Genomic DNA, 13,886 nt, shown 5'->3' on the forward strand with positions numbered 1-13,886 from the left:
CAACGAAAATGAATGAACCGACCCACCTCCACATGACCTATATGTAATGTTGTCGAGGCTCGAATGAGAGTGAACACACAACATACAACAAGAGGGGTGGGAGAGGGAAAGACAAAACAGTGGGGAACAAAGACATTAGGAGATGATCTATGGAAGGGAGGGGGATTTGGCAGGGAACACTGGGTGAACAAGATGGACACTCCAGGGACTTTCAGGACCTTACAAAGCAGCGAATTTGAAGGAGGGGAGTTTCGGGTGAATTAACGGGATAGAAAAGATCGTGGTTTTGGGATTTGAAGGCAAAATCATTAATTCATTCATTGGAAGCATATGCCACAGCGCATCGCTGCGTCCACTTTCAACTTGTACTCCAGGGGCCTTTGTCTGGCCATCCCACAGGCGAATGTCTGGACCATCCACATCACTTGAGGATGGGACATTCCAAACACCCACCCGAAGGGAGGCCTCAGATTAACCCGAGGAGAGTCATCTGGTGGACGACACCTCAGCACCACCACAACACACACGACAGTGTGTTTTGTGGTGGCCAGAGTACAAATACTGCCACCAACCTCCTCAGAAAGGTAACGATGTGCAGGAGGACGTCCACAGATGCAGTTGGCACCAGATATGGATGGCTGTTGGCTCACAAGTTGCTCCTCTGTCCTTGTGGCAGGTTTTGTATTTAATCCTGCTGGGTGTCCATGAAAGGGAAATGACAAAGAACAAAAGGAATAAGAGGTTCTTCCCTCCCATGGCTTTTCTGCTTGTTTTATCCTTGTTTTGTGAAGCCATGATGTTCCTGTTGATGCGTTACCTTTTTATCTTTGGACATTGATTATACGCTTATTGATGAAACTATAATGAGGGTGGGAGTGGTGGGGTGGCACTTTCATTTTTAGGTCATCTCATAATAGAACCAGTCTCGATGTCCTTCCATCCGTACGTACGTACGTCCCCATTTTTTTCCTTCTGATTTTCTTGATATTTGGTATGTGGGTAGATGTCGATGAGGGATGCACGACGGTATGACCTTTGACCCGATTGAAGGTCAACGTCAACGTCACTCCGAAGTTGCGAAATCATCCATTTTCAAAATCTATCTCCTCCTCCGTTTATTATCCGATCTTCGAAATTCCTTCGGATTCTGATAATATGGAACAATATCTAAATTTTCTCTGGCCGGTTTTTTGAAATTAGTCCTGGTTATCGAATCACGTGTCTTCAAAGTTGGAAAAAATCGTCGATGTGATACGGTTAAAACAGAGATGACCGTCACCCCCAACCGGGGGTAATTTTATTTGTTCTTTCATTTTGTTTGTGGTGGCTGCTGGTTGCATCATTGCTGCGAGTGTGGCTGTGCCGCTGATGTAGTGCCCCCTGTATGTTGGAGAAGAAATTTGGAATTTGGCCAGCGTGCCAGTGAGAGCTCGCCTACTCTTCGAGAAAGATTCCATGGAATCGTTAATTTCCACTAACTCGCGCTGTGAGAGAGGATTCCCAGTTGAACGTTCATCTGAAGGACGGCACACACATTGATCCCTTTCCCTATCTGTCAAACACCACGGTGACAGTTTATTGCTGTGTCGGGATTCAAACCCAAGCAAGACAACTCAGGGACAAGTGTGTCGACCTCAAGTCCATCCTGCCAGCCCCCATGGGGTCAACAAACTGCAAAACCCTGCATTGATTGGATAAAACACAGAGTAAAGAAAATAACATGTATAAACTTTCCTTTGTTAACATAAGCATTGTGTCCCTGGCAGGTCATCGGTGAAATGGACAACTTCTTGGAATGGCTCCAATCACAAGGTCTGAGAGCAGAAACAGCTCAAGCAGTGATCAATATACTTGGAATTGAGAACCGGAAGGTTCTTCGAGTTTGTACAGACTCTGATGCATTGCGAACAGAGCTCCTCTCTCTCGCCAAAGAGAAATTTAAATTTGCAATGTATGCCGACTTCTGTAAATTTGTGGAATCTTTTTTCAAGCCGCAGGTTCTCCAGCTTGCAGGCTCTTCTCTCTTGGGAAGTCTATTCATCAACTTGGAGAATGTTATTCAAGAACTTTCCAGTTTCTGCAAAAAGTTTCTTGGTTTCCAAAATGTGCAGCTGGAAAATATTCCTGGTTTCCGTGGAATCGGTTTCAGTGATGTCTGCAACCTCCATGATCAGGATGACGGATTAACACCAAATTCTGGTATGTCACTATTTTATACACCTGAGTATGTCAAGAAATACCTTGATGTTCAAACATGAATGTGTTTTTTCTTGTAATTTATGGAATCTCTTTTGGAACAATTTTGTGTTAAATGTTTAGATTCTCGATCCACAGTGAATGTTTTGTTTTTTTTCATTGTTTTTTTTTTGTATATATTGTCGAAGCTCGTGTGAGAGAGAACACACAACAAGATCTGTGGAAGGAAGAGGGATGGGATGGGGAACATGGGGTAAACAAGATGGACACCACAGGGACTTTCACAACCCAACATGACAGGGAACTTTTGGGAAGGAAAGCAGGGAATTTGATTGAAGGAGGTGCATTTGGGGTGGATTAACGGAGGTGGGAAAGATCGTAGTTTTGGATGGGGGGAGATTGGAGGTGGTGGTAGACAGGTGTTTTGAAGACCTGGAGGGAAGAGTGGGATTGAAGAGAGTGTGGGAGTTTGTTCCAAAGGCAGGAAAAAAGTGCAATGAAAGAGTGAAGGTGAGCAGTGATTGGTGATTTTGATAGTTTTACCAGAACGGGGTTGCTGGCGGACCTTCAGCACCCTGCAAAATATGAGGGTGGAGTGGGGGGGGGACAGAGCAAGGGGTGCGAGACCAGAGAGGAGAGATTAGAAGACAGAAAGACCACTGACCTGCCTGCGGTGAGTGAGAGAGAGTGAGTGAGAGGCCCAAAGACTCAGCCTCACCGTGGGAGATACCAACGATCCGAAATGCCTTGGTTTCCACAGCGTGAAACCGAGAAAGATGAGAGGCGGGATCACCAGCACATCGGGGAGAGCAATACTCTAACAGGCTGTGGACAAAAGCTTTGCATGTGGTCAGGAGCTCAGGTGGGTCTCGGAAGGACTATACACAATGGGGGGTTTGCAGTTGGCGACTGGCTTTGGAGGCCAGTTTGGAGATGTGGCTTTCGCAGGAAAGATCATGGTAAATAGTGAGTCAAAGAAGCTTGAATGAAAGGGCTTCTAATAGAGTCCCTACATTCATGAAGTACCGTTCCACTGAAAACATGCACACAGTGATTGTAACCCTTCATTATTTTCTATTTTCATTCAATCCCTCATCTTTCATGTTTTCTCTTTTCCCACAGCTCGTTAATACATGTTTAGATGTGATCATTCAAAAGCCGAACATCCACACCGCTCGGGGTACTCGGCAGTACTCAATTCTGCCCTGCCAAGGTGCGAAGCAACTGCTTTGGTGTTTTCCAATCTTCCATTTCTGACTGGTCAACCAACGGTCATGATTTCCCCCATCATACAACCTCACCTCAGTTAACTAATTTGGTTTCAGACCAAGTCACTCCACCTTGGACATGCTGCTTCTACTCACCCAGCAATGGATGCAGGCCCACAATGTCAGATCAGAGATTAGAGCCGTCTCTCTGATCATATCTCGTTCTTTTAATACAGTCTGGCGTCCTGCCTTACTCTCCAAACTATCTGCCGACGACATCCAAGGCCAACGCCACACGTGGCTTCCTGACTCCTCCATTCCAGAAGTCAACGTGACACTCAACAGAATCCTTTCATCTCCTCTCCAGCTTGCTGTTGGCTTGACGTTTAAGGCAATGGCTTAAGATCATTGGGTCTTGAGTTCAAGCCCCTGTTGTACCATTGGAGCTCTGTTTATGTAACACCAAGTGGGTTGACTCAGCCTGTCATCTTTAGGTCAGCAAAAATGAGCTCCAGCTTCCTGGCAACATGGGCAGCGCATCAGCGGCTTAGCCGCGATTATTGAAAAATGATTCAACCAGCAGCCACAGGCTGCAAAAGAAACAGCACTCCCTGTGAAGGCTGGAGTGCCTCAAAGCAGTATTCGAGGTCCAGTCCAACTCCTGATCTTCATGAATGATCTCTCTGACTCGATGGAAAATCCTCTTTTGTGTATTTGCTGATGACTTCACCCTGTGTTGTGACATCCCTCATTCTTCAGAAAGGTTGCCTGCAGCATCTTCCCTCTCTCCAGACCTTGACAAAATCGCAAGACGGTGAAACACTTGGAATAAGTTTTTCAATCCTGGTGACAAATATGATATGCTCATTATCTCTCTCCATAAGGTACCCCACCCCATCCACTTTCCTATCAATAGTCTTGAGGAAGTTCAGTCACTTAAAATCCGAGGTCTCACTGTCAGCCGTGATCTTTCTTGGGCAAACCACATTTCAAAGTTGACCTCCAAAGGCAGCTGCTGACTCTGCATCCTCCATCATACGAAGTCCTTCCTTGGCACACCTGAACTCCTATCCATCAGCCTTTTGTGAACATGTGCAATGAACAAATATAAATCTTCAATAACAATATATCTGGAACTTCACTCAGCATAGTGCATACCTCCACCAGACTGAAAAGTTTATTTTTTGTGTCTCACTGATGGGCCGGATCTGGATCCGGACCTGAACCAAAATCAAATCGGCTTATTCTTGTCACCGAGCCAACTCTTCCACAACCTTTTGAAATATCGTGCTTTGGATCGGTTTTGTCCCCATCTCTCAATGGTGAAGAATCATTTTAGAAATTCTCGTATCCAGTTCTGGATCTTCACCAAATCTCATCAATTTGTCCTCATCATCCACCAAACCTGTCGACGAAGTTTCGTCTGAATCCATGAATAATTTTTTGAGATATTCTGTTCAGAGTCAAACAGACAGACAAACATGGGTGAAAACATAACCTCAGTCCACCTTTGGTGGTGGAGGTAAATTAAAAAATACAAATCTTGAACACTTTCTTCAACACAAGTGTACATTTGCCTTTGTTGAACACGTGCCAAAGATGGATCACCCTTTCATGAACATGCACCTTTACACACCCTTTCTTGAACATGTCTGGTGATCCAAAAACAATTCCTCAAAGATTACACAAAATGGAAATGATGGAAACCAAGAGGCGGTTTTGCATCGTACTTTACTGGCCAAGGTAAACTCCAGTGGTGCAGCGTTTCGCTGCAAACGCCACACTTGATGACCAAAATCAATCGTTCACGACTTGTCCCACCCGTGTGAACATTAATATTATTATTATTATTTTATAATATTGTATCCACGATTATTATCACTCCTCAGATCGTTGGGAAAATCATCCAAGGGCTGGACATTTCAAAAGCTACTGGACAAGATCGTATCCCAGCATTTGTCCTGAAGACGTGTTTGCTGGAATTGTCTCCTGTTCTGTCAAAACTGTACAACCTTTGCTTATCAAAGTTTGTTTTATTATCCTTCTGGAAGTTGGCTTCAGTTGTACCTGCCTTTTAAGGCTCTGGGGAGAAGTCTCATCCATCCAAATGTCAGCCGATCAGCTTTCTTCCCATAAAGAGCACAGTATTTTGAATGCCTCATCGACGAGCAGGTTATCACTTTCATCGAAGTCCACAATCTCTAAACTGATACACAGTCAATCTTCTGTAGCCCAGATCATTCATGCAGGTACCTCCCAGGTCTGTGTTCGGGCCTTCGATGCTTCTGCTTTGCATACAAACACATGCCACACAACATTTCATCTCGGCGAGCCATGTATGCTGATGACTTAACCTGATACAGAACTTATCCTTGCTGCCTGCCTGCTTCATTCCACCTTCAAGCCAGTGTCAATCCAAATTGGGATCTTGAGAATGTCAGTAACTGGGGAAAAGACCGATTCATCAACATCAATCAAAAGAAAAACCACCTCATATCCATGTCCTGGTCAAGATACCCCTCTTTTCACAACCTGGTTATGGACCAAACACAATCACAACAAGAGTGAGAATTGCTTTGCAATACTGTTGTGGGCTGGGTATCGGCGGTGAGCACGACCGCTAGATGGAGCAGTAGAGTCTGCTCCACCGAACACCTGGAATCTGGATCGTACCTTTCCGATAACTCCGAAGGTACGGGTCCCTTACAGGACTGAATCGTCAATAATTAATTCAACCGCGTGGGACAGGGTTATTTGCCAAACTTCAAAATACCAAGAGGCCCACATGGCGAGCTACCGAGGAATTCACACCCTCGACGGAACTCAAACGGGACGAGCCGGTACCGTGCTCGACCCGTGTGTAACCCGAGCAGATGATTACTGAAGTCCCGTCGGTCCAAATTCACAACTACGGCAGCAACGGCCTTTTTAATCCACCAACATGCACTGTTACGTGGCGAACCAATGAAGGAAATGACAAGGACGAGCTGGTACATTCAACAAAATGGCTATTTATTTACAATAGGCAGGGAGGGGAACACACAAAGAGCAGAGTTAAACCGACTAAGCAATGCAATCATGTACAGTGAAAATCACTTCACAATTCCTACTTATAGACGGGCCCACACACAGACGCACACCCAAAAGAAATGGACCCCAATGGTCTTTATTTGGCCTCAAGCCGAGGAGGATAGTTAGGCTGGGAGTCAGGGTGGCTGGCTACCTGGGCCGTGAGAGCGCGGCTGGTCGTCCACTTCTTCCCGGAGCTCCGGTCGCCAAAAATGGACCAGGGCAGCCGAATCCAGAGGAGGCGAGACGAGGTGACCTCCTGTGTCGAGTTGGCCGATCGCTTGTCGTACTGCGCCGGACGAGATGGCTCGGATCCGCGGGGTGCAGCCAGACGCAGACCAGCGCCAGTGGCAAGATGAGACCAGCAACAAAATGAGACCAGCGACGAGACCAGAACACCTGATGACCACGCCGTCCTGTCTATTTCTTCCCCCACCCGGAGTCAGGGGGGAGGGGGGGACGTGTCTCACGTTACCGCACCCCTCATTCGCCAGGGGAAATCGGTCGTCTTCCGTGATTGGTCGTGGGGCGTGTCGGGGCGTCTCGATTCCCCGCCCCCCAAAGAGGCTCTGCTTCTCTTGGAGCTCGCTCTGCGCCCATGGTGTTGTCATAGTTGTAAGTGATGTGAAAATCCTATCTATAAAATAACTTTGCAGCGCATGCACACTTAGCTCTTTCCCCGATGTCTAATGGGAATTATCTGTCCACATTTACTTATCAAAATAATTGTTCGATAGGGACCTGAATGTTGAGTGCAGTATGCTTCCAGATCCGTAGCAATACATGTCCGCGACTGTTGTGATATTGTTACGGAAATGGCCCTTAGGAGGCCACTAAATATAGGATTAGCTCAGATCCCCCATTAAGTGCATGTTTAGCTAAGCTTTTCGGTAAAATGGACGTTACCTGTGTGTCCTCGGGAGGTGTAGGATGCATGTTTATTGTTCGTACAGTGGTGGTGTGCCGAGGGCTTCTTCTTCTTCCTCCCCCTCTCCGGACGAGGCCCCTCCCAGTCGGCTGAGAGGGAGTGGCCAAAAAGAGGAAGTAAAACTAAGGGGAGGAGTTTTGTCAGCTTCGTAAAGGGGAGGAGCCGGTGGGCAGCGAACGAAGACCTCATGGAGTGGTTCAGTTTGGGGGAACAGTCGGTTTCGAGGCGTGCTTGGGTTTCAAGGAGAGAAGGAAAGGAAAAATGTGGTAAGAAACAGAGGATGGAGGTGATTCTGCCGTGAGAGAAACGGCAGTCGTCTTTGAGAGGCGAGTGTAGAAAAGGAAAGACGGGTGATTCTGCCGAGAGAGAAACTGCAGTCGGCTGAGTCCGGCTGGTGGTGGAACTGAGAGCGCCGAAGCTGCTATCTGCTTCTAGAGGACCTGGCTGCTGTGTGAGTCTGGAGTCGGTTTTGAGTGGAGGTCATCGATAGGTTCTTCCTGCGTATGGCGATGGAGCCTCTGACTGTCCCGACTCAACGATGTTTTGGAATCCCATGGACCCAGCCTGCAGAGCCCGGCACCTCAAATTTGGCCTTGTCTGGTGAACAGGCCAGGCCTGAACTTGTGTGCTGGACCTTGTGAGAGACCAGCTGAGACCCATCGTCGATCTGGCGGTTTTGTGCCGTTGACCTTACCCGGGGTCAGAGTGCGCGGGGGCCGCGTGCGATGTGAAAAAGGAAGGCGAGCGCCATCTTGCCACACGGCGCGCTCGAGCTGGGGGGTTCGAATCCATGGACATCGGCTTGTTACGAGCGACATTTGTGCTTTTGACACTTTCCTCTCATCCATGAAACATCACCAAGTACTCTGTCTTGTCTGCATGCTGTCTGTCTGTCTTGTCTGCCTGTTGTTTAAGGCATATCTCGGTAGGGACCCCCTCGAAACCCGTAATACGTTGATCCCGAGTTAAGAACAGGTTAAAGATTGTTAATAACATTCTCGTGAATGTTTTGGTTGTGTTGTGTTCCCCAATAAATCTGGTTGGTTCGTATGAAGTTGCCACGATGGATTAATTCGTGTCGCGTCGATGAACGATCCGTTCGATTGGCATATAAAACCAAAATGGTTACAGACTGGCAGATAACACTCGGCATCTGACAAAACCAGTCTGTAACCGGGGTTCTATTTCCCCAACTGGTAAGGTCCAGGATTACATTGGTATCGCAATTGAAGACGCGTGACCTGAGGCCTGTGCCGAGCCAGCCGGCGTTATAACCCCGGAGACGGCCGGAGTGGGTTCAGAATCCCTCCGTCGCTGAATCCTCAACAATATTTTCTAAGCCCAAAAAGGGAATAACTCTGTGAAAAATTGATGAAATGCCCTGAAACTCAAACTGGTGATGTAACTCATCATCATATAGCCATGTTCCAAGTTTCAGTTGACAATGTTAAACGATATGGAAAAAATTGGGGCAAGGTTTGAGGAAGGCTTTTATGGGGTTGGTGTAATGTGCAAGGTTTGAGTTGGTCAGGTTCACGGGAAACATTGAGGTGGTGGGTGTGGAGAGAAACATTGAGAGGACAGGGTGAGGAGGGATGTAGAAAGAGAGGACATGAAGTGGAGGAATGCTGATTCAAATTCCAAATTGGACAAAGATATTCTGAAGAAGAAGAGGAATAGATGATGGTGAAGGTGGGGTATTCTTAATGGAAAACAAGCAAAGTGAAGCATTTTTATTAAATGAAGAGTTTGAAGTGGTTTTGAAAATGGGGGAAAAGAATGGAGAACAAAACAGTTCAGGCAGAAGGAAATTCAAGTGGAATGAGATTTCCATGGAGTGGAATTATTTTCTTCTTTTTTCTTTTGAAGAAGTTTTTCAACAATCACCTGGTGTTGGCTTAGCGGTTCGGGTGGTGGCTTGGGATCCGAGGGTCGTGAGTTCAAGCCCTCTTTTCCGCTGAATTAACAACAGGGGGTTGATTCAGCCTGTCATCCTTCCGAGGTCGGTGAAATGAGTACCAGTGCAGCAGCCGTAAGGCTGCACATGAAGGAAAGGGGTATCGACGGATTGATTAAATGTGGTGTTGGTGTGGCGCAGGCATGGTGGGCTGAATGGCCTCCTCCTGTGCCTCAATTCCTTGTAAATCCTTGAAGTGAGCAGAATAAATGGGACACTTTTGAGGTTGAAGTGAAATATTTCGAAAGAAAGAAGCAAAACGAGGAATTATGGAGACAAAAGGGACACCAAATTTCACCAAATTGCGAGGGTTCCAAACAGTCCTTTCGGAGAGACAAAGTGAGAGTGTGAGATTTGTCTAGATTGAAAGACATGTTCCACTTGTTGGACCAGTTTGTGATTTTTACCCAGACCTGCAGTGATCGAAAAAGCTGCTGCTTGCCGGTCTGAGGGATGACAGATGGTACATCAGAGGGTGGAGTCATCAGCAAAGAGCAAAAGAGGATTTTCCAGAGAGTCGGAGAGATCGTTGATGAAAACCAGAAAAAGAACAGGGCCCAAAACTCTTCTTTGAGGAACTCCAGCCTGGACAGGAAGAGGGGATGAAAAACTCTTTCGGGCCACATGTTGACTGCGACAGGAGAGGAAGTCTTTGAGCCATGAGTAAAGATGGCCTTGAATACCACAGGAAGAGAGTTTGGTGAGCAGGGCAGGGTGGCAGAGCTTGTCAACAGCATGCGATATGTCCAGGGATATGGCTCTGATTTCATGTCTATTGTTGGGAGAGCAGAAGCAGCATATCTAGAGTGGAGTGACCTGGTCTGGACGGATTTAAGAAGGGGACGGATTTAATGTCTGAAGCAATGAAGGGTTCCATAACCTTCCTGATGATTGGGAGTTGGCTGATTGGTTTGTAGTTGCAGGGGTATGTTTTTCCACCTTTTTTATGCAGGACGGTAATGTTAATGTCGTTTTTCATTTCTGCATGAGCAGTATTCATCATTCATGCACATGATAAGATGGCCCTAAGCCCAACGGATTCTTGTCTATTCCCTTTCCATCAAGACGCATTGGCTTGGAAATACGCGATTTTTTTACACATTTTATTTTGGGTTTCATTTTCACATTGGAATTGCAGGACATTTGAGTCATCACACCGCAAGATTTTCCTGGACAGTTCATTCTGACGGTCAAACATGGCTGTGGACTTGGATCATTTACCTCAAGTCCCATCTTTTTCCATTGATGTTGATGCCCACCTTTTTCCATCGGTGATCGACACCCTGTTCAGCAGCTCGATGGATGCTAACTGACTCTTCTTCGTGTCTCGCTGGACAAAGAGGTGATAATTGCTGTTGATGTTCTGTGAGTGCTTCGTGTTTCTGATCGGGTGTTCCGGTGGATGGCAGCGTTCTGGTGCTCGTCCAGCGCCCCGAACATGGCAATGTGAGCCAGGCCTGCATTAATTGGGAGTTGCATCTCGTTTGATGGTCAGGAGAGAATGACCACGAGAATGGAAGGTTGGAGGTCAAGTGCAGCGATGCGCCAATCGGCAAGCTGAATTTGGCTGAAGTCGTGTTTGAGGCTCTGCTCACACTGGTCGCCGATAAAAGGACAGCAGGACTGCCTTGTTGGCAGTTTGTGAGAGATGCAACTGACGGTTAGTTACAGTTTGGGACAGCAGCAACAGCAGTTGGTGACAGTTGAACTGATCCTGCTGGTTTTCCTCGGGACCGAGTTCTTGACGTTCGTGGTTTGTGGGGGTGACCATGTGACGTCGATTGGTGCTCATGCCTGTTTGTGGGTGGGTGCACGGCGAGGCAGGGCACTGGCAGTGGAAACGAGCCAAGCTGTAGAGAGCTCATTTGGAGAGGTAGACCAAGCAACACTCACACATTTTGGGTGATTTTCGGAGACACACGACGACTTCTGCCATGGTGAGCTGAGACCGGATTTATTTTTCCTCCTTGTGACACTGCCAAGGACGTTCCGGCTCAAAGGAACGGATCATTGGGAATAAAGTCCTGCGAAGCTTGGATTCGGACCATGCTGGATCAAATGAAAGAAAAGACAAAAATGAGCTGGGAACATTTTTAATAATAATTTATTTACAAGAAAGTGAGGAAAAGTATGTGGTACAGGGAATAGTTTATTGGGGTGTGTTGTGCAGGGAAAGAAAGAAATGTGAGAGGTGCAGCAATATTACAAGCAACTTACAAAAGCGGACACAGAGCAGACTTAACCCATAATAATAGCAATAATAATAATAATACGAATAATAAGAAGCTTCTGCAATCTTAGTAATGTGGACAGGCGCGAGGAGAACACGCACATGCACACAAAAACCCGATGAAGAGTTTATATTGAAGCGAGAAAGGAGAAGGAGTTGAGGCTGCGGTCTCTCGGTAATGAGTACAATTGATTGCCCGACCATGCCACCAATACGTTTGGGGGGAATGCTCCGTGGTGCGATACCTCCCCAAAGGCTGGCACGTCGTCTCTTGCTTCATGCAGCTTCGTCGTCTCTCGCTTCGAGACGTGACCGTCGGCGTGAAGGAGGTGCTTGAATTGGGAGGGTGGAGTTTAGAGCGAGAGTACGGAGTGGGAGGCAGGACCAGGTGGGTGGGTGGAGTAAGCGACAGTGAAGCGGAGTCCAGGCGATGATGAATGGAGATGAATGACAGAGCGAGAACGGCCCCAAGATCCGACTTTTGTAGACCCCACAGTGCGGGGCGGGGGGCCACACCGAAGCGATGCGTCATCACTTGATTCGGCCCTCCTGATTGGCCTCGCTCCCACTCGCAGCCAGGCAGCGATGGCCCAAAGCGGTGACATTCTGTGTCTCGCCAGATGACCCCGAGCCGTGAAAATGTCCCGCTCCGACCCCACGATGTGAAATGAATCGCCCACACCAAACTCCACGTCATGAATTGCCTTGCAACAACCCCTGGGCTGTGCCCTTTCGACCAGCTGAGGGAGGCGTCCGTCCCACATGCTTGCCCAGGCGCCACCGTTCAGCGCTGATCAATGCCGGCTCCGTGATGCGTCACGCAGCCCGAGCGATCTGGACTGCACAGCACGCCTCTTTCCTGATCGCGGCTTCGCCGGGCGGAGAGGTCGGAAGATGTTCGCCGTCCGTGGAGAACATCCGCGGCCACCAGTGAGGACAGACGGTAAGGTGTGATTATAAACTCATGCACAGACGGTAAGATGTGTCCATTTGTGCCCTGCTCTGTACGATAATGAATTGTCCCGAGCTGAACACGGGTCCTCCTTTGAGCACATTCCATTCAGTGAGCACGGAAACACCATGCCCCACGTGGTTAGCGCTGGCTTTCACCCGATTTCGTTATTGTGTGCGCGGGGCCAACACCGATGTTTGTCAGGGTTTGAGGGGAACGCTCGGATATAATAATTACGTGGATGTTTTGAATGAAAAGGATATAGATATGTTTCCAGTGGAGAAATGGAGGGAAAAGAGAATGCCGATATTATTAATCCAGAAATTAGTTGAAAAGTACGTGCCGCCCGTATCTTGCACACTTGTGTCCCGTAGTTGTCGTTGCGTAGTTGTTGTTTTTTGATTATCGGCCTCTGACATTGAAGCTATTGGCACCAAGTTGCCAGCCACGCTCTCGCCGAGATATTAGTTCCTTTGCCTTTTTCAATGCAACCAGCAATCTCATCCCAGATCATCAGAAACTCGAGTCGCTAATCTCGAGTTGCTGGGCATACTGTATAACTCGCCGCAAAAGCTGGGTTGAGGGATCGCTTGAGGATGGGAGCTCTGCTTTATGAATGCTCGTGCGGTGCCCCCGTGGCCTTTTGCTTCCCCCTCCCCCGGTTTCGCACGTGCTGCACGTGTTGGCCTCTGCGAGGACCCAAATTCAGATTTACCTCAGAAATAATCAGAAAAGAAGAGTAGAAATGAAGTTGGTGGTGCAAGCAAACCTTGCTATGAGATTCCAGCAATGCACGTCCTGTTGTCCCGCGAGACAAAAGGGAAGGGACTATCTTTATGTGCATTCATGGAATAACTGTCCAGCGACCACTATATGTTGGGTGCCATTGCCTTGGAGGCATGCGGTTCTGAGAACTGCAACAATATATATATATATATATATATATATATATATATATTTATATACATATAAATAAATTTTCTTATTGTAAACACCTCGTTTTATCTCCTGTAATGGTGGCAGCATTATTGAGCCTCGTTCCAACAGCGGAAGTGACGTCAGTTGCATACTTCCTGTTGATGGGATTTTGCATGTGGCGGTGATTTATAATTCATGTGCTTCATTATTTTCAGGTGATGTTTGTCCTGTAAATGTGGTACATTTGTCTCACAAACTTTAAAATGCTTCTTTAAAGGAAGATTCAGATGTTCATTTTACAAACAGCAGCCCTGTCTTCTGCAACAGATGAGCAGAAACAAACAAAATTAACATTCACTCTTTTGAATTCAGGGTTCATAATATTTTGAGTTTTGAGTTTCTCGAAAATAACTTATTCTTGTTTGTTT

General features: G+C 47.1%; 2 protein-coding genes across 5 annotated transcripts in view; both read left to right on the forward strand.

The window, feature by feature from the left end:
- The window catches only part of LOC147021012 (uncharacterized), a 420,342-nt gene that overhangs the window by 331,100 nt on the left and 75,356 nt on the right, over nt 1-13,886 (forward strand). The window lies entirely within an intron of this gene.
- Nucleotides 1-13,886, forward strand: part of LOC147021016 (uncharacterized) — a 118,967-nt gene that overhangs the window by 100,134 nt on the left and 4,947 nt on the right. The window contains exon 2 of one of the 3 annotated variants that reach the window (XM_085893585.1): nt 1,767-2,199. In XM_085893585.1, coding sequence (XP_085749711.1) covers nt 1,779-2,199 — 421 coding nt within the window. In that variant the 5' untranslated portion in view covers nt 1,767-1,778. Of the gene's footprint in view, nt 1-983; nt 2,200-12,176; nt 12,532-13,886 lie in introns of those variants that run through there. The other 2 variants (XM_085893587.1, XM_085893588.1) reach the window with 2 other exon arrangements.

The sequence above is a fragment of the Eptatretus burgeri genome, chromosome 8, assembly GCF_056783735.1.
Source record: "Eptatretus burgeri isolate ZD-2024b chromosome 8, Ebu_testis_v1, whole genome shotgun sequence".
NCBI classification, from domain to species: domain Eukaryota; kingdom Metazoa; phylum Chordata; class Myxini; order Myxiniformes; family Myxinidae; genus Eptatretus; species Eptatretus burgeri.